The 19,242-nt window shown below is 46.9% G+C and overlaps 1 protein-coding gene across 1 annotated transcript in view; it reads left to right on the top strand.

Moving 5' to 3' along the window:
* FHOD3 (formin homology 2 domain containing 3) overlaps positions 1-19,242 on the top strand; it is a 505,940-nt gene that overhangs the window by 225,725 nt on the left and 260,973 nt on the right. Inside the window, exon 7 of the mRNA XM_049697949.1 lies at positions 1,405-1,510. Within this exon, the coding sequence (XP_049553906.1) occupies positions 1,405-1,510 (106 nt within the window). The remainder of the gene's footprint in view (positions 1-1,404; positions 1,511-19,242) is intronic.

Raw genomic sequence — 19,242 nt, 5'->3', positions numbered from 1 at the left:
GGAGAATTATACCAGTTTGTCTAAATTATTTTTTCTTTCTTGGAGGTAAACCATGGTTGCTGACCATTCCTATAATAATAACCTTCCATTATTCCATTAAGCTTTCTACTGTTTACATCACTGAGGTTTTTTATTTTTGCTCTGTTGTTATAATTGAAGATGAATGTATCCTAGCTGTGTTTGAGACAAGGCAGTGTCCAATTGAGGAAATCTCCTGAAACAGTAGTGGAAAAATCCCTCTTATAGAGCTCCATGGAACTTGGTACTCCAGGCAAAGGACTGGATTTGGGGACTGGCTGGACCATAGTTAGGTCATCTTGGCCAAAGTTTTGCCCCTCTTGCATCTTCATCTGTAAAGGGAAGGTAGGATTAGATCAGTGGTTCTTGAACTGGCTGCCCTTTAGGATTTCCTTGGGAATTTAATAGCAGAGCCTGGGCCCCACCCCAGAAATTCGGATTAAACCCATCTGGGCAGGGACCTGCTTCCTGTCCCTTTTTTAAGGTCTGCAGATGGTCCTGATGTGAGGGGGTCAGAGGTGAGAAGGATCTGAGCACCTCTGAATCCCCTGCAGGGCTTTTTAAGCACAGGTTGCCGGGCTCCACAGTGGAGTTTCCTATCCAGTAAGTCAGGGTGGGGCTGGGTATTTTGCACTTCTAACAAGTTTCCAGGTGATGCTTAGGTGCTTGTGGGTCTGGAGACCTCTCTTGGAGAACCACCAGATTAGATGACTCCTGCGATTCCTTCCAGGTCTTGCCTTCTGTGATGCGGTCATCAGGCTGACTGCCGTGGCTCTTCTGAGCGACAGTGTAGCTGCCCCAGACACACGGCCGGTTCTGTGCTCTGCCTCCTTGCTTGTCCTGCAAGCTGCACGACTTGGGAGGTGGAGAAACTGCTCGCCTACTTTCTCAGATACCATTTGCAAGACGCTCGTAACCGTCTTTAGGGACTGTCTTTTGAAACACACGAGTTGCTTTGAATCCTTTACACGATGGTCTGTGCTGCAGCCCAGTGTTTCCTGTGTTGAAACCCAGCAGGCTTCATGTGGCTGGTCCCTTGGGACCTGTGGGGATACGGAGCCTGGTGATTTCTAAAGAATGAAAAACAGATCACTCTAAGTATTCCTGACAGTCGGGGGATTCATTTGCCTTATCTTTATTAGATTGCCCAGAAGGCAATAATTGGTCTTTGGCAAACAACGATGTGAAGACTGGCTGTAAAATTCCTCTGGCAACAGTTAAGATGCCTCATTTGAATAGAGCAGAACAATCTTCAGAGGTCGCGGTCTGGCGTCAAAGGCTTGTACATAGTTTTCACAGAACAGCCTGGATGGAGGATGGACCGGGACAGTATTTGAAGTCTTTTTTTTTTTTTCTCTCTCTCTCTCTTTCCCTGTTTCCTGCCAGGATGACAAGGATTTGGTGCATGAATTTGTAGTGGCTGAAGGTCTGACGTGTTTGATCAAGGTGGGAGCTGAGGCAGATCAGAACTATCAGAACTACATTCTGAGGGGTAAGTGACGCCGGGCATGGGGCGGCCCAGCCCCTGCTGCAAGGAGGGTCTGGGGTCACCTCCAGGAACTTCGATACTGAGAACTTTTTGAAAGATTTGGTTACGGAGTAAGGAGATGAAGACATCCTGTAGCAAAAGAAGACCCCTTCAGGTTTTATCGATTCCTTGTAACTAATCAGTGACTGAGTTCATTTTACTGACTTTACCTGTAGTCTCTTCAGTTATTTTTTTAATTTTTTTTTTTTTTTGGTGGTACACGGGCCTCTCACTGTTGTGGCCTCTCCCGTTGCCAAGCACAGGCTCCGGACGCGCAGGCTCAGCGGCCATGGCTCACGGGCCCAGCCGCTCTGCGGCATGTGGGATCTTCCCGGACCTGGCCACGAACCCGTGTCCCCTGCATCGGCAGGCGGACTCTCAACCACTGCGCCACTAGGGAAGCCCTCTTCCCAGTTATTAAGAAAAGAATATTCTGCACACTAGGTTCTTTATAATCTCTTTTATTTGGTGAGGAAAGGTGCACACCAAGTGGGCTTGGGTAAGGCCTGCATTTGAACAGAAAGCCCCTCAAAACCGAAGAGGCCAGTTATTTCCTGGGAAAAATATTGTCACCGACTTGGCTTATCACTGGGAGTTCCTGTAGGAAGCGCACATTCCTCACCAGGTCCTCCTGTTTCTGACTTGGTAGGTCTGGGGTGGGCCCAGAATTTGCATTTTAAAGAAGGATGCTGAAAGCTACCTCCGTAATTTCATTTTTTACACAGTGGTGCGTGTGTGGTGTTTGAAGCACTGATTACCGTTCCAGTTCATAAAGTTAATGCTCTTTTCAGAGTTCGAGTGTTTTTGTGCACCTTCCTATAAATAATTTTATTTGATTCCGTAAAATCTGTGAATAGGCAGGGCAGGAATTATTAGGTTGGACCATATGACATAGCTGTTATCAACAGTTTTGACTTACCAAATGAAAAATTTAATATAGTTCAATATTATCTTCATTTTGCAGTTGAAAAATCTGAGTCTCAAAGAGGTTGAGTGTTTGCCTAAAAAATCACTTCCTCTAGGGTGAAGTCGAGCAAGGACCGTGGCCAGGCACTGGGGCACATCATGACTGATCAAGGTTCTGTTCCCCCTTCTGCATCTATGCCTGTAACTCCACAACTCCGTGTTCATATAAGGAAAAAGAAATACCTCCTTTTCTTTCCCTTGGATGAAGGAAAAATACACGAAACGTGTGATTTAATATCAAATGTCCTTGGTTAGAGTTGAATGAGGCAGGCAAAACGAAAGTCTCCTGCAGTGTCCTGTTGTGTTTTACCCTGAGAAGGTTCCTTACGTTCTGAGTTGTGACCCAGCACCTCGAACTCTCTGAATCCTTCCCCATTTTCTCTGCTCCTGGAGAGCCACTGGAACAAGGGCAAAAGCAAAAGGGAAAACTGACGGCTCATTAAAAAAATCTGGGGGGGACGTATTTTTAAGTCAGTGTTAATTGTTTCTGTTCATTTTGATAAATGCCAAGTGTGTGTGTGAGAGAGGGTCCCTCAGCCTCAGTTTCTCAGCTCCACGGTGTTTGTGAGGCTGGGGAGGCACCTCCTTTTGTCTACCTTCCATCTTTCCCTGGGTGTGTGGTAGGTCCTCATTATAAGCTGTCAGCAGAGATGCTTTGTGGATGAATTTTATGATTTCTAGTCTCAGTATGATTAAAACATTTATATGGAAACTTTTATGGCACGTGTACCAAATTAACCATAAACTTTGTCCTGCTGTGTTGCCTCCGAATGCAGCTGTCCTTCTGTGTCTGAAGAAATGCATATAAGCCTTGATTCTCATCCTTCCATTTCCATCCACACTGGCCCAACACCTGGAAGAGGGGACGGCACAGGAATAAGGGTGGGAGCAATTCCTCTATTTTATTTTCCATGGATGCTTATAAGTTGAACCGCATGGAAAGAAATACACCTAAAATGGCCTAATTCTGAATAATGGGTCCAAATTCACAGCGTATTTTTTGCGAGGTTTAAAGTATGCATCATTTTAACTTAAAAAAGTCTTCCCCAGTGGGTGCTGGTATGAATGCACAGACCTACACACACCTGTATGGAACTAATAACCATCTACATGTTTATCTTTATTCTTCTGACCCTTACCTAGGAGTGTATATGTGCATTTTTTTCTTTTTTTGCGGTACGTGGGCCTCTCACCACCGTGGCCTTTCCTGCCACAGAGCACAGGCTCTGGACGCGCAGACCCAGCGGCCATGGCCCACGGGCCCAGCCGCTCCGCGGCACATGGGATCCTCCCAGATCGGGGCACGAACCCACGTCCCCTGCAGCGGCAGGCGGACTCCCAACCGCTGCGCCACCAGGGAAGCCCTATATGTGCGTTTTTATAGAGCCATCATCAGTGTGAGCATCTTGGTTCATCTGCATTCAAGTCTGTGGCGAGGAGGGTGGCTCTGCCAGCGGTGGTCAGCCCCGCCTTATCAGGAAAGCAAAATTCTCATCAGGAGCCCTCCGCAGACCTCCCATGGATTAGAACTGGGTTGCATGGCCGCCTGTAGCTGCTAGGGAGGCTGGCACAGTGGGTGTTTGGCTTCCTGGACTCCAAGGGGACGTGGCAAGAGAGAAAGGCCTGCCTTTGTGCCTGCAGGTTACTCGTGCGTGCCACATACAGGGACTTGGGAAGGAAAAACTCAGCCCAGCGGAGAAAGCCTTCCAGTAAGCAGCCCCGTGGTGGTCTGGCTGGAGGGAGAGAGGGCCTCCCTGCCACTGAGTGCATCATCGTATAGGGGCAGGGTAAGCTCAATGGTTGTGCGAGGTCCCAAATGGTGAATTGTGTCAGTGGTACTTGGCGGTAATGAAAGATGGTGTTGACACAGATGCTTCAGCTAGGCTCTCCGCCCCAGTGTGTGCAGTGGTTTATTAATCTGCAGCGTTCTGATCTGCCCTGGAAAGGCACCAATAGCAGTTAACGAATGCTTGAGAATCAGAACTCCCAAGCACAGCCAAGGGAGAACCCTGCCAGCCACCTGCCGCTTCTCTGTCCCTGAAGAAAATGCCACCGAGGTAAGACCCTTCCTTGCCTCTGAGTTTCCATTGCCACCACCAAGGCCTTGCCTTCTGATTTTGATTTTCCAGTGATGTCTATTTAATGGAGGCCAGACGGCTACCAGCTGTTACCTGGGAAACGAGCGGGTACTCCCTCCCTTTCAGGTTATTACAAGACGTCCTGCTTTCCATGCAGCCGAGGGGCCTTTGCATGCCCACCCCACTTCCGCTGAGTCTCAGAAGACTCGGGGTAACCAGGGCATTGTGTGCACACACGTCAGCACATCTGGACGTATCTGACTGAAGCCCGTGCCAGGAAAGTGTACTTCTGAGGGATGTAAAGGACACATTTCTTAGGCTGTGACCTTTGTGTTTTGATACAAGGAAACTATCGGTTTTTTCCCCAGCCCACATGTTGAGTTACCCCTTCCTGACCTTGAAGGCATGTAGGCTTTTTCAGGTTGTGATCAGCTGCCGGCAGCCACCAGACATTTACAATCAAGGACAACCTTTGAATTGCCTCTTTGTCCCACCTCATTTTAACCAAATTACCTTGGGTGAAGGACGGTGAGGCCTGTTGCAGATCAAGAGAGAGAAACTGGGAGGAGGTTTTTAGTTTTGTAACTCACCGCTCCCCGGGGAGAAAACATCATGCCCGCTCTGGGCCACTCGGGGGAAGCAGAGTGGAGGGCGAGGGCAGGCACCTCTGTTGTGGTTTCCACACAAGGCGGGGTGAGCAGGTTTAGGATTGGCCAGTTTGCATTATGTCAGTGGGCCCCGGGGCTCTGGCGTGTGAGAAGCCCACATGCCTGCGGGTTGAGAGAGTGGGCTTGGGCTGCTGGAGAAGGGGACTGACTGACTTCTAAGCAGAGCCTCAAAACTGGGTCCAGACCGCGTTGAAAAACTCTTTTACAAGCCGTAAGGTGGGCCAGTTGTCACAGTGCTGTGGAGGAGCATGCCCTTCATGAAGTTTCCTCAGTTTCTATGTGACCATGTGTGAGGCCCCCGGATGCAAAGGAAACAAGAGCATTTGGAGGACCCAGTCCTTTCCACATCTGCTTTTAGGACTCGTTTAAATTATCTTTATTTTTGCACTCAGCCCTCTGTCAGCTCTTTTTTTTTTTTAAGGCCCAGGAATCTGTTGCTCTGTGTTGAGGATGTGTCTGCTGAGAGGTAAAGATAGGTTTTGAGTTATGGTGTAGCCTAGCGCTCTCCAAAAATGTGAGCCGGCTGCTGGGAAGAGGTCTTAAATGCACCACATGTAGAGATAATATTTATCCGACATTATTTTTGGATGGCTATAGCTAATGATCTAAAGGGTTTGTGTGTGTGTGATCACCAGTATTTAATATATATCGATAGTGGAATTTTATATCTCACAATTATTCTTATTGAAGTAGGACCTTGAGAGCTATATTCCTGGGAACTTAAACTTTCCGCACACATGCTGAGCCTTCACGATGGGCCCTGTCAGTCCCTGGGAATGAGCCGATAAAACCAGGATGCAGCTCTGCCCCGGAGAAGCTCCCTGGGAGGTGCTTCCTCTGAACCACTATATGCTGTATCGAAAACGTCTTACGTGTTTAGAAATTGCATATAGGTGATCTGCTTTGGGGAAGAAAAGAGAAAGAGATAAGTAGGATCAGTGAGACCAGTTGCCTTTTCTGGCTGTACCTCCAGGGAAGCTGCCTCTTAAGGGCTAGTTTTACATGGAAAAATTAGATTTGATTATTTTACCTAAAGCAAAGTACCCATTAATCCTAAAGCACCTTAGTCATCATCAGAGCTGGATAAGATCTTAGAGCTCCTTTAGCTCAACCCTTGCATTTTAGGAGAAAACTGCAGATATTTTGTTTGCTTCTGTGGTTTTTAAAAACGTTTTAATGGTTGTCAACATTTAAAAATTGGGAGATTTGACATAAAAAAATCCAGACTTCAGGTCTCCTTGGAAAAACCGGAACCAGAGAATTTCAGTGCCTTGCCAAATATCACTTAAACTTATAGGGGGGAAATGCCTTGTGTATTAGGGGGTCTGTTAATGAGGATCGGGACTTGTGGTCAGATGGCTTTTGTTGGCATCTACAGCACCAGGAACAGGCAGTGACACAAAGTGATCAGATGGTAATCAAATGATGATTAAACTAACGTCCTCCATCCCAGGAAAACTTAAAAGTTTATCTTTTGACATTTCAGAGCGAAAGAGGAGAGCAGAGGGTGGGTTCAGACTATAGATGGGGAGGGGAGGGAGGGGCCCAAACTGGCACCAAGGTGAGGAGATGAGCACAGAAGGGGGAGAGCTGCTTACTTCCTGAATCAAGCATCCCTTGGATACTGTGCTTTCTACCCTCCAGCCTGGCCTGACTCTCCTCCACCCCCTTACCCTAGTCCTGAGGTGCACCGGACTGTCTCGGAGGGAACTTCCTCTTTCTTACCTCTTGCCGGGTCAAGACTTCAGGAATCAATCATGGCGGCCACGTGGCCAGCTGTGTGGATGGCACGGCAGCCCAAGTGTCCTAGTAGTGTTTGTCACCAGCCCCCCGGGGAGGGGGAAGTTGAGACCAGTGTCAAGGGCAGAATCTTCCTTCACTTGATGTTTCTCCTCTTGGTCAGTCAATGTGACAGGGGCCGTTTTCAGTGAGGAGTCATGTTGGCTGGCACAAATTAGCAACCCATTGGGCCAAATTGAACCTGCAGAGATGAGAGTGTCAGAGCATCAAGGCCAGTGACGTAAAGGTGGCCAAAGATGGACATGGCTGACAAGAAAACTTTGTAAAAACTGAGTGATGTAGGTATTTTTCTTAAAACAGAAATAGCTTTTATAACTTTTTATTGTATAATTTGTGAGCACACAATTGTCTGAAAAACAAACAGCATAAAAAGGAAAAACATGAAAATCACCCATAATCCCACAAAACAAAGACCATATTCTACCCACCCATGTACATACTTGCTTTGCACATGCCTTTTACAGAAATGAAGTGTCCTGTACATATGTTGTCAACCTCGTCTCCTGGAAGGGAGCAGTGGACCTTGGCAGCTGGCTTTGTGATGGCTCCTAGACCTTGGCACAGTTCTGTAACTTCTTTAAACCGCTGCTCCCTCACCTACAAAAGGGAGATAATACCTTCTTTATAGGAGTGTTGTGAAGCTTAAAGAGCTCATAGAAAGGTCTAAGTAAAAGACTGAATTGTAGGTATGACAGTTGTTATCAATAATAATCAATGATATTAATGCAGCACCTGTAATGGGCTGAATTATGCACCCCTCGAATTCTTATGTCGACGTCGGACCCCCCAGTACCTCAGAACATGACTGTATTTGAAGATAGAGCCTTTAAAGAGGTAATTAAGTTAAAATGAGATCATTGGGCCCTGATCCAATATGACTGGTATCCTTATAAGAAGAACAGATTGAGACACAGATCTGTCCAGGGGGAGAAGACGGCCATCTACAAGTCAAGGAGAGGGGCCTCAGGAGAAACCAACTCTGTGGACAGTTTGAGTATGGACATTCAGCCTCCAGAACTGTGAGAAGTAAATATCTCTTGCTTAGAGTTGTTGGGTTCAAAGGTTTGTACATTTTTGTGTTGCTTTTGCTTGAATAATTGCCCTCTAGGGATGTGTGCGTTTATGTTTCCACCAGTGACCTCCATTTCTGCTTATCTGCCCCAGGCCAGGGGTGATCATTTTTTGGTAATCTTTGTCATTCCTGGTCATTAGGGTGCACTTATTCCTACGGACCAATTTTATAGTCATTTTTGTAAAGTGGCTTGTAAATTTTAGTTGTCATTGTGTTAATTTTGTCCATTAATTTGGGAAGAATTGACATCCTTATTTAAAAATTCAGAACTGTTGCGGGCATGCTCTTTCATGGCCCGGGACAAATCCTTTGCAAGTTCTCCATCTAACTCTTGTGTGCAACGTCCATTTCCTTCTTGTTTGTTACAGAATTTTATGCATATCCCCCCAGGTGTGTTTGTATTTTGTTTTTCTTATTTATTCATTTTTGAATTAGGTCTGGTATTTACCACATGAAAGGATGAAGGGATTCTCTTGGGTCTTTTTCCTGTTTCTTTTGTAAACTTGGTTTGGGAATGTCATCTAAGAAAGGTCTCTCTTGCCCTCCTGTTTTGTTTCAGTCAGGGAACACTCTGTGTCTTGGGGCCTGGGTTCCTCAGTCGTGGCAACCGCTTGGTTAAGTCAGTCAGGCTCATGGGTGAGGTCCTTTTCCCTGAGGGAGAGTTAGCTTCCTCTTCCTCTGTTTGCATGTTGAAATTCTTCCTTTGAGGACTTGGATGAGTAGCACGCCTGCTGGAGACTTGGTCTGTCAGTTCCGGGCATTCACCAGCTGTGGCGTGTGGGCTGGGAATGGCTGGAGAAGCTGGGCCACTCATAGCCGTGGGACGTGGTCTCCGCAGTTTGTTTGTGTATTTGTTTTTCTTCTCCGCTGTAGTTTTTGAGACCTCTGCGTTTGGTGTCTAATGTTCTCTGTGCCCTGGTGTATCTCACCTCAGCCTGACCTTTCTGCTCACAGACCTGGCACGCTGTTGGGGACATGGCCTCCAGGTTAAACCAGCCACACACCTGCTGTGAGGGGTTTGGTCAGGGCAGGAAAGCCACAGACCGCCCTGCTTGGGGAGGGAGGCTGAGTCACTCCTGCCGCTGCTGTTGGTGTGTGGTGACAGAAGGGTCACCCCGAGTGCTCTGAGTGTCCCATCTGTGGCCCCTCTCGCCACCCTTGCCGTCCTCACCCTGTGTCAGGCCTGCACCCCTCTTAAAGAAATGGGTCAGAGAAGAGTCTAGAGCTGCACTTATGTCTCTCCTCTCCCAGCCTGTTCAGGCACAGGGGCCAAAAATGGACTCATGCTGGGGTACTTTATGTCTTTCCCGTGGCCCACATGACCATCGGATACTGTGGACTTGCCCAGCTTTTCTCCAGGACTTTCTCCCAGGAGAGGGAGCTGGTGCTGGACACACCATTCCCCACGGCCAGCTGCAGTCTCTGCTGTGTCTAGATGGACCCCTCAAAGGCCGTGGTGTGTGGTTGTTACCCCAGTCTCAGGGCTCGTGGAATCTCTTCTTCACTTGTGCTTCTCATTGGTCATTTGGGTAGGTTGGTAAGAAGGGGTTTGGAGGCTTCTGCTTGTGCTGCTACTTTTCTGGAAGTGCAAACTCATCAGAATCATCATTGCTTATGCTCTGGGTCCTGCCAGGCCCTCAGTCTTCAGCACTGCGTGCAGGAACGTGGGGTCAGGTGGGTGAGGGAGCGAGGGAAGGTCAGAGCCGGGTCCTGAACTTCGATGGGACAAAGTGCCCTTTGTTTTTCCTCTGGGTTCTCAGGTGAGAGAGGCAGGTGCTGGGTTAGAGCACAGGTGAGGCAGGCAACATGCATGACCCTGAGCCCCTCATCACATTGGACAGCAAGCAGGGTATCTGCCTTTAACATCTGACTCTAGATGAGTACTTCCAGCTTTAAACATGATTTTGGCTTTCCTCTTCACTCCCTTGCAAGGTATTTTTTCCCTATAATTAGATGACACTTATTTTGGTAAGTTTACCTTAGAACGAATGAGGCTTTTCTTTCAAGTTTTAATTTTTCTGAAGTAAAATTCAGTGATTAATTCTGCTCAGTTCTGTTAAGTAGTAACAGAAGCACTTCACAGGATAGTCTTTATGAAGCGATACACGGCTAGGTCTACCTGGTCAACATTATCCCCGACCTGGAGCATCATTACGCCAAATCATGTGAAATTGCTGATATGTGACCATTTAAAAAAAACATTGTTTTTAATTTATTTTTGGCTACGTTGGGTCTTCGTTGCTATGTGCGGGCTTTCTGTAGTTGTGGCCAGTCGGGGCTACTCTTTGTTGCGGTGCGCGGGCTTCTCATGGCGGTGGCTTCTCTTGTTGTGGAGCACGGGCTCTAGGCATGCGGGCTTCTGTAGTTGCGGCACACGGGCTTAGTTGCTCTGCGGCTTGTGGGATCTTTCCGGACCAGGGCTCGAACCCGTGTCATTGGCAGGCGGATTCTCAACCACTGGACCATCAGGGAAGTCCATGACCATTTTTTTTTTACCGTAGAAATGGAAAAGCTGAATGGTTTAACTTAATATTATTATCATAATTTAAGCTTGACTTGTTCTTGGATTGATAAGATGCTCCTTTAAAATTCACCTCGCGTTCTGTGTAGAGTCATAGCCCTCCAGAAATTCAGGCCAGTTTGCAGACCAAGGTAAAAAAAAAAAAACCCAACCCACTCGCCAAAAACCCCCTAAAAGCCCTTGCTATTTTGTTCAGTCGTGCATTCGAGCACTTCACCCTGTCATAGTCTCAGCCAAAGAAGATTTCTCCAGAATTTTCCTCTCCATTAGCAGCCCCCATCTTCTTCTTTATTATGAGATGAGAAGGAAAAAAGAAAAGCAGTGTTATTTGGCCATTCCTACGTGTGGAATTTTCCGCGACTGAATCTCGTTGCTCTGTGTTCATCCGGAATTTTTCCACTTTATTTACACTGAAGATGTGCCTCTGCGCTCCATTCTTCTCTCCTTGTTCAGTGGACTTTTCCAGAGGAACTGCTGACGAGGTGTACCTTGAATCACAATTGTTATTTCCTTGGCTATAACCTTATCTCACATATGGTCCTTTACAGGGTTTCTGCTTACAAATCCAGGCTTACGATAGAATAGAACGTCTTAAGCAAATTTTAAACCTAGCCTCAAACATGGATTAAAGTTATTTTCCTGGCTGGGATTTACTGGGGAAATGTCAGTTTCTGTGTTCATAGATTCTTGCCTTTTGGAGTTTGGAGGGCTCTTGGTAGATTGGGCCAGCCTCCTGCAGGGCACCGCTCTTTCTCTGGGCACTGTGACTTCCCCAGCCAGTGATGTGCACAAGGTCCCCAAGCCCAGGTCACTCTGCAGCACCTCAGATCTGTGGAGCTGGCGCGTCCTGGGTGTCCCCAGTGCACCATGTCCAAACCCCAACCTGACAGCTTCACCCCCCGGCCAGCACCCCATGGCTCTATCCAGCATATGGATGAAGAGCACAGTCATCCATCATATTCGGGTACTACTGGGGGCCTCCCAGACCCCTCTCTCTCACTCACTCTCTGTAATCATCAACTATCAAATTTGGGCTCTTCTACCCTTCACCCCCTTTCAAGTCCTTGCATCTCTTTTCATTCCCAGTTTTAGAGTCTGAGGTCAGACCATCATTTCTTTTCCTTCCTTATCTGCTCTCCTAGCCCCCTAACTAGTCTCTCTGCTTTCAACCCTGCCTTCCATGGTCCATTTTGCCCCCTGTTGCCCAGTTGACCTTCTACAGTGCCCAGCTTCTCTCCTTAGTCCTTGGCGTACATGGCTAGTGGCTTCTCTCATCCTCAGATGAAGTCCTGGCCCTCCCACGTGGGTAGCGCCCACCTTGGTCCTACCCTTGTGTACCTGTTCAGCTCTCTGCCTGGCCTCAGCCTCACCCCTCCTCACCTGGTTCACGCTTTATCCCTTGCTTCCTGCTTGTCCTCAGGGTGAGGCTCAGATACAGTATTCTGCAGGAGACCTTCCATTGCCCCTCTGGTATCTTGGCACTCTCTGCATACCCTGATCTTTTTTTTTTTTTAACATCTTTATTGGACTATAATTGCTTTACAATTGTGTATACCCTGATCGTGACACTCACCTCACTGACAATAAATATTTGTTGAGTATAGACTATAGGCCAGAGACCCTAGGCTAATTCCCTGCACCATACTTGGCTGCTTTCGTGTCAGTTCCCATCCTTGATGCCAGGCACATTTTAGGAGCTCAGTGAAAAGCAGCTGAAGGAGAGAGTAGATGAATGATAGAATGTCTGCAGGGAAGAGAACTCACAATGCTTGAGGAAGCTGCTGGTTTGTACTAAGAACTCGACAGAGCCTGGACTTGCTTTAGCTCACCAGATCTTTAGCTTTAGCTCACCAGCTTTAGCTCACCAGCTTTAGCTCACCAGATCTTCTTGTTTTGGAAGCACTACAGCACACGTTGATTTGTTTTTGGTATTTAGAAAAAAATGCCAAATTATTGAATTTTTCTTTTTGATAAGCTTACTAGTTCAGTTCATCAGTATAGTGAATATCTTGATATTTTTACCATTTTCTTTATTGAAGTATAGTTAATTTACAATGTATTGGTTTCAGGTGTACAGCAAAGTGATTCAGTTATATATATGTGTGTATATATATTCTTTTTCAGATTCAGTGTATATCTTGATTTTAAATTTGTCATGATTTCCTGAGATAAAATACACACAAAAATGGGTTATACTTTATAACTGGTTTTGGTTCTCAAGGAATTATGTACCTGCCACCAAAATAGATATGTTACGAGTTCCTTGGTGTCAGGAACTCACAGACTTTGTGGCCCCAGCTCCAGCCTGCTCTTTGGTGTCATGTAGATCTTCAACAGATATTTGATGAAAAGAGAAAGAAAGAAAGAAAGACAGAGAGAGAGAGAGAAAGAGAAAGGGGAGTCCCCAGAGACATGACACAGAGCTCTGTCTATTTGATGAAAAAAGAAAGAAAGGGAGAGAGAGAGAGAGAGAGAAAGAAAGAGAGAGAGAGAGAGAGAGAGAGAGAAAAAAGGGAGTCCCCAGAGACACGACACAGAGCTCTATTTGATGAAGAAAGAAAGAAAGGAAGAAAGAAAGGAAGGAAGGAAGGAAGAAGGAAAGAAAGAAAGAAAAGAGAGAGAAAGAAAGAAAGAAAAGAGAGAGAAAGAAAGAGAGAGAGAGAGAGAAAAGGGAGTCCCCAGAGACATGACACAGAGCTCTGTCTATTTGATGAAGAAAGAAAGAGAAGAAAGCGAGAGAGAGAGAGAGAGAGAGAGAGAAAGCAGAGTCCCCAGAGACACGACACAGAGCTCTATTTGATGAAGAAAGAAAGGAAGAAAGGAAGGAAGGAAGAAAGAAAGAAAGAAAAGAGAGAGAAAGAAAGAAAGAAAAGAGAGAGAGAAAGAAAGAGAGAGAGAGAAAGGAGAGTCTCCAGAGACATGACACAGAGCTCTGTCTTGTATTCTGGGTGATTGTGGGTAAGTGTGCAGAAGATGTGAAATGGGGGGACAGCAGTCATATGCTAAATGATGAAGTGTGATTTGGAGGGTTTTCCTCTGAGTTGGTTTTTGGTACCCTTGTTACATCAACCACGTTATCCCTTGCTTCCTTTCCCCTGCCTCTTCTTTCCCCAGCTCCTGAAAGCCAGGCTCTGCCAAAGCCACTCCTGTGCTAAGCTGGCCTGACTCATTTCTGGAGTCAGTTCCCGCAGGCAGAACAGTGCTCCGTGGCCCACGCCGCACACACTCATCTCTGCCCCCGGTGCCTTCTTGGCTCTAGGGTTTCCTGACACACTATGAGGGCACCTGACCGTCCCAGAATTAGAGCTCGACTCCTTTCTGTCTCAGCTGACCCTGTCCTTGGAGCTGGCCTTGATCCTGCAAGGGTTTAAGTAGGGAATAAGTTTAGATGTAGTTAGATAAGTAAGGGTTGTTTTTGGAGGAAGGGACAAAATTGTTGCTTTTAAAGGCAGATTAGGAGCAATGAGTAGGAGTTACAGGAAAGTGGTTTTTGACTGAAGACGAGCTCCAAGAAGAGAGTTGGAAGATGAGTTGATTTCTCTTGCCAGTGTAAACTGATCAGTGGTGACTTTCTGGGGCATTCTGCTGAGGATTCTGAAGCCACATCCAGCATCAGCAGAAAGAGTGCCACGACTGATTAGTGATGTCTGTCAATGGCTTGAGACATGGGGAGTGAGAGCAGGATACCAAATATGGCATTTGCTTATTCTGGGGAACACTAGGCATTTTCGGAATGTTTGTTGACTTGATTTCAGACAGGTGTGTGGGACGATTAGTTTTCCCACCACAGAACACACTGCTTTGCATCGGAAATGTTCCACCAGAGCCTAGGTTGATGACCTGTTAGGGCTGCTGGGGTTGGGTAGGGTGCTACTGGGTGACCTCATCGATCCCTTCCAGCTCTGAGATTTCTGTGATTCTAAGTAAAACATAAAAAGCAGAAGGGATGGAAGCAGAGCCATTTGACTCTCCCTCTTCTGCATGTTCTGTAGCAGTTGTTATAGGATCCCCTAGGCCACCACCAAGCCTATGTTGTCCTTTTCCAGAAAATTTCAAAGAAGACCGTCTGGTTACATGGCATAGATTCCAGCCAAGTCATTGAATAGAAAGATAAACTGCCCTTAGTCATTTCGGGGCCAGCATTCAAATTTATCTGCAAGAGTTTGAAGGATTAGCAGGGCGAGTGTTGGTTTCTACCCAGGAATTCATCTGTACATGGTGAGGTCAGGAGCACAGGGGACAGTGGTGGCCTTGCTGTTTCTCCAGAGCCTGAGGCCTGGGAGCTCAGAGGACTCACAGAAACATCATGGGTTGGACTCACTCCTTAAACATGGCTGGGCTGGAGAAGTGGGTTGGGAGCTATGAGGACAGGCCCACGACAGGGCCACCTCCTTGGCTGCCTTCTTGACTTCCCTGGCATCTCTCCATACCGCCACCCTCGTCCAAATAGTTTCTCTCCCTGTGTGCACCTAGCTGCCCCACACCCTTCCTTCCAGATGCTCTTCCTGTCCTTTCCACCAGGTCTTAACTGGAGGGTTGCAAGAAGATTGACCCCCTCCTAATTTTATATTTCGTTGCTTTTGGTTAGTTTGTGGCTCTAATTTGTCTCTGGTTGGAGGCCTCAGTAAATGGAGTTGGGCTGGTTCATTCATTCGTCAGTGAGTGTGACCTGATTACCTTACCTGAGTCAGTCACTTTGGGGCCTGAGGATAGAGAAGCAGAGAACGATACGAACTAAATAATTACAAGTTGTGCTGTTCAGTCCAAGAATAAGGTGCTAAGGAGAGTGAGCTTAAATTTAGTTGGGAAAATGACGGGCATACAGTGGTCAAGGCAGAGTTCTAAGATGGCCCAAAAGATTCCTTCCCCCGGTCTGTGCCCTGTATAATCCTCTCCCCTTGAGTGTGGACAAGACCTGTGATTATGATGGATGTGTGAATATCACAAAACCGTGATTAGGTTGCATTATGTGGTAAAGGCGAAAGGGTTTTACAGGTGTAATTAAGGTCCCAAATCAGTTGAATTTGAACCCGTTAAAAGGAAGCTCATTCTGGGCGGGACACCCTCTTCTGTTGACCTTGAACAAGCAAGTTGCCGTGAGTTCTGCAGCTGCAAGGAGACTAATGCCGCCAGCAACCACATAAGCTTGGAAGGCGAGCCCAAGCCTCAGATGGGACCACAGCCCCAGATGACACCTTGACTGCAGCCTTGAGACACCCCGAGCAGAGGACCCAGTTAAGCTGTGCCCGGACTCCCACCCCACGGAAATTGTGAGATAATAAATATGTGTTGTTTTAGGCTGCTAAGCGTGTGGTAACCTGTTATATAGCAAAAGGAAGCGAATACAGTTACATACAAACGATCGCCATACAAAGCCATCTGGATGGGCTAAAATTGGTACAAAATACCGTGTGACCTCGCAAGAGGCCGACGTCTTGGGGAGCCATTAGGGGAAGGCTTCATGAGGACAAGGACTTTGTATTTTCTTCTTGGGCCTTACGGGCAACCACATGCCTGCCGCCCATTCCAGCTGAGCCCCCCACGGTGCCCTGCAGCTGCTGGAGTCATCGTCTCTCACGCTTTCCTGAGACCCCTCACTAGGGTGCTGGCTGCTCCCTGGGACCTCTCAACTACTGGTGGAGTCCAGGCCCGTGCAGTTAAAGGGCTCTGTGCTGCACACCAATGGGCAACTAAAGGAGAGGGTGATCCAGGAGAAAGTTCAGTGTTTCCAGTATGCCAGCATCAGGAGAGGACAAGGAGGTCTGAAAAAGATGGGGCTGAATTTTATTTTTCTTTTTTTTAATAGTTATTTATTTGGCTGCATCTTGTCTTTTATTATTATTATTTTTAACATCTTTACATGTTAAAAAAAAACATGAGTGTTTTTTCTTTAACATCTTTATTGGAGTATAATTGCTTTACAATGGTGTGTTAGTTTCTGCTGTATAACAAAGTGAATCAGCTATATGTATACATATATCCCCATATCCCCTCCCTCTTGCGTCTCCCTCCCTCCTACCCTCCCTGTCCCAACCCTCTAGGTGGACACAAAGCACCGAGCTGATCTCCCTGTGCTATGCAGCTGCTTCCCACTAGCTATCGGTTTTACATTTGGTAGTGTACATATGTGAGTGCTACTCTCTCACTTGTCCCAGTTTACCCTTCCCCCTCCCCGTGTCCTCAAGTCCATTCTCTATGTCTGCATCTTTATTCCTGTCCTGCTCCTAGGTTCTTCAGAACCATTTTTTTTTTTTTTAGCTTCCATGTATATATAGGTTAGCATATGGTATTTGTTTTTTTCTTTCTGACTTACTTCACTCTGTATGCCAGACTCTAGGTCCATCCACCTCACTACAAATAACTCAGTTTCGTTTCTGTTTATGGCTAATATTCCATTGTATATATGTGCCACATCTTCTTTATCCATTCATCTGTCGATGGACACTTAGGTTGCTTCCATGTCCTGGCTATTGAAACAGTGCTGCAGTGAACATTGTGGTACCTGATGCACCTGGTCTTCGCTGTGGCACGCAGGATCTTCGTTGTGGCGTGCGGGATCTTAGTTCCCTGACCAAGGATCGAACCCGGGCCCCCTGCATTGGGAGTGTGAAGTCTTAGCCACTGGACCACTAGGGAAGTCCCTGGGCCGAGATTTAGGAAGAAAAGGGAAGTTGGTTGGTAAGCAGTCACATGGGTCATCTTGCCCATGAATTAGAGATGGTTGACCGGGCACAGGGGCTCCGGGGCAAGTCTTCAGAAGTGGTTTTTGCTCAGCTTCTTCCACATCCACACCATTCACTCCTTCGCACGTTCACGCATCCGGCACGTGCCCTGTGCAGAGAGCAGCAGTGGGGGGGTGGGGAGGGCTCCAGCTGAGGCCCCTCACTGCAAGGAACTTGGCAGTGCTCTGAGGATAGGAGCCATCAAGTAAGGATGGATATACACAAAAACACTGTATTAAGTTGGGTTTTGGATGAAAATCCTGAAATCCTGTTTTTTCTCTCAACTTTGCTTGCATCAGCATTATGTTTCCAAAGGTGGTTGATAAATTTTAAGTACTTCAGTCCTATAGAATCCATTTCAAAGACACAGAAAACTGTTTTTCAGTTATTCTTTGCTCAGTCATTCAAGATGTTTGCTTTTCAAAATTCAGCTTTTTTTTAAAAAAAGAATCAGCTTAATGTATCATGTTTCATGGGAATTTCATAAAACATGAAATGTGGTACTTGAATCAATTATTCATTCTCGTGTAGGCAAAACACAGCACTAAGGTTTCTAGGCATTATCAGGCTTGAAAATAAAGGAAATATGTAATGTTAGGGTTTGTTTCTAAATTCCATGTGGATTACAAAATCCCTCTGATATCAGTTGAAGTTCTAATGTGAATGGTGCTTGGAACCAAGAATGGCTGACCTTTTTGTAAATTACAATTGTGATAGTAGGAACCTTCCAGACCTACTAAGAAGCACGCTTTGTTCCCCATCTGCTTGGATAAGCAGATATTCCGTGGAGGCTTCATCTGGACGCCTTGGCACCGAGGATGGGAACAATGGCTGATGCTCTTCGGTACCTGCAGAGGGCTCCCGGGAGCGTGATCCCATCTAAGACCGTTCCAGCTGTTCCCCCGGGAGCTGTGCCCAGTCAGTGTTGAGCAGGGTGGTTGCTGTTGGACTCTTTAGGTCAAAAGGCAGAGGCATATTGTCATCTGAATCATCTGGTCTAAATTAGATTTTCTGACTAGTCATGCACTGAGAAATAAGTCTAATTTCTCATGAAAAGGGATTTCTTTAGAATGTACAGCAAGTACCCTGTGAGCGTTCCTCTCACCTGCCAAACCTTGAGAGATGATAGCAGTGCTGCCTGTCTTGTAACTTGATGGACTTCTTGAACAATGGCTAGTGCTTCTTTGCCCTTTGCCTTTGAAGGCTTCTTGGTCACAGGACACAGCAGAGGGCAGTGGTTTGGGGCTTTCTCTCCCTATGCTGCTGACAGCAAGGATTGTGGGCATACAAGAGCTTCCCAAGCCTGCTGGCTCTGTCAGCTTCTGGGTCTTCTGTCATCTGAGTGCAGTGCTGTCTCTTGAAAGCCACCATTATGAGCACCTTTGGGTCACAGTCTATGTTCCAGCCATGGGACCCATTCACTTGCTTGGCTTATGGCTGTGGAAGTGAGAAGATGAATATTGATCTTGACAAGGGGTAAGGGGGTAAGATGGCCTCCACTCTGGCTCTGTGTTGGGAGGTATGTGAGGTTGAGCTGCGTGCAAGTGTCTGCATCTACTGTGTACTCGACCTCTTCGTGCACACGGACCCTTCTCCTCCTCCTCCTCGTCTTACTGCAGGGTTTCTCTTTACCCTTTGTGACACCTTTCCACTGACACCTTTCCCGTGATGCCTTCTTGGGGGACCCTCCCTAAAGCCCTCTTGGGATGTGGTCTTCCCACCTCACAGAATATTCGTAACCGTTTGTCCCCTTGTCCTTCTCCCCGACTAGGTGGGGTCCTTCTTATGGACCAAACACTCTTATTTGCACCTGGATCCTCCATGTTCCACTCTGAGCAGGCAGCTCAAAAAAAGCGTGGTGCTTGCAAC

The sequence above is a fragment of the Orcinus orca genome, chromosome 15, assembly GCF_937001465.1.
Source record: "Orcinus orca chromosome 15, mOrcOrc1.1, whole genome shotgun sequence".
Classification (NCBI taxonomy): domain Eukaryota; kingdom Metazoa; phylum Chordata; class Mammalia; order Artiodactyla; family Delphinidae; genus Orcinus; species Orcinus orca.
This window is presented reverse-complemented; position numbering and strand designations above follow the sequence as displayed.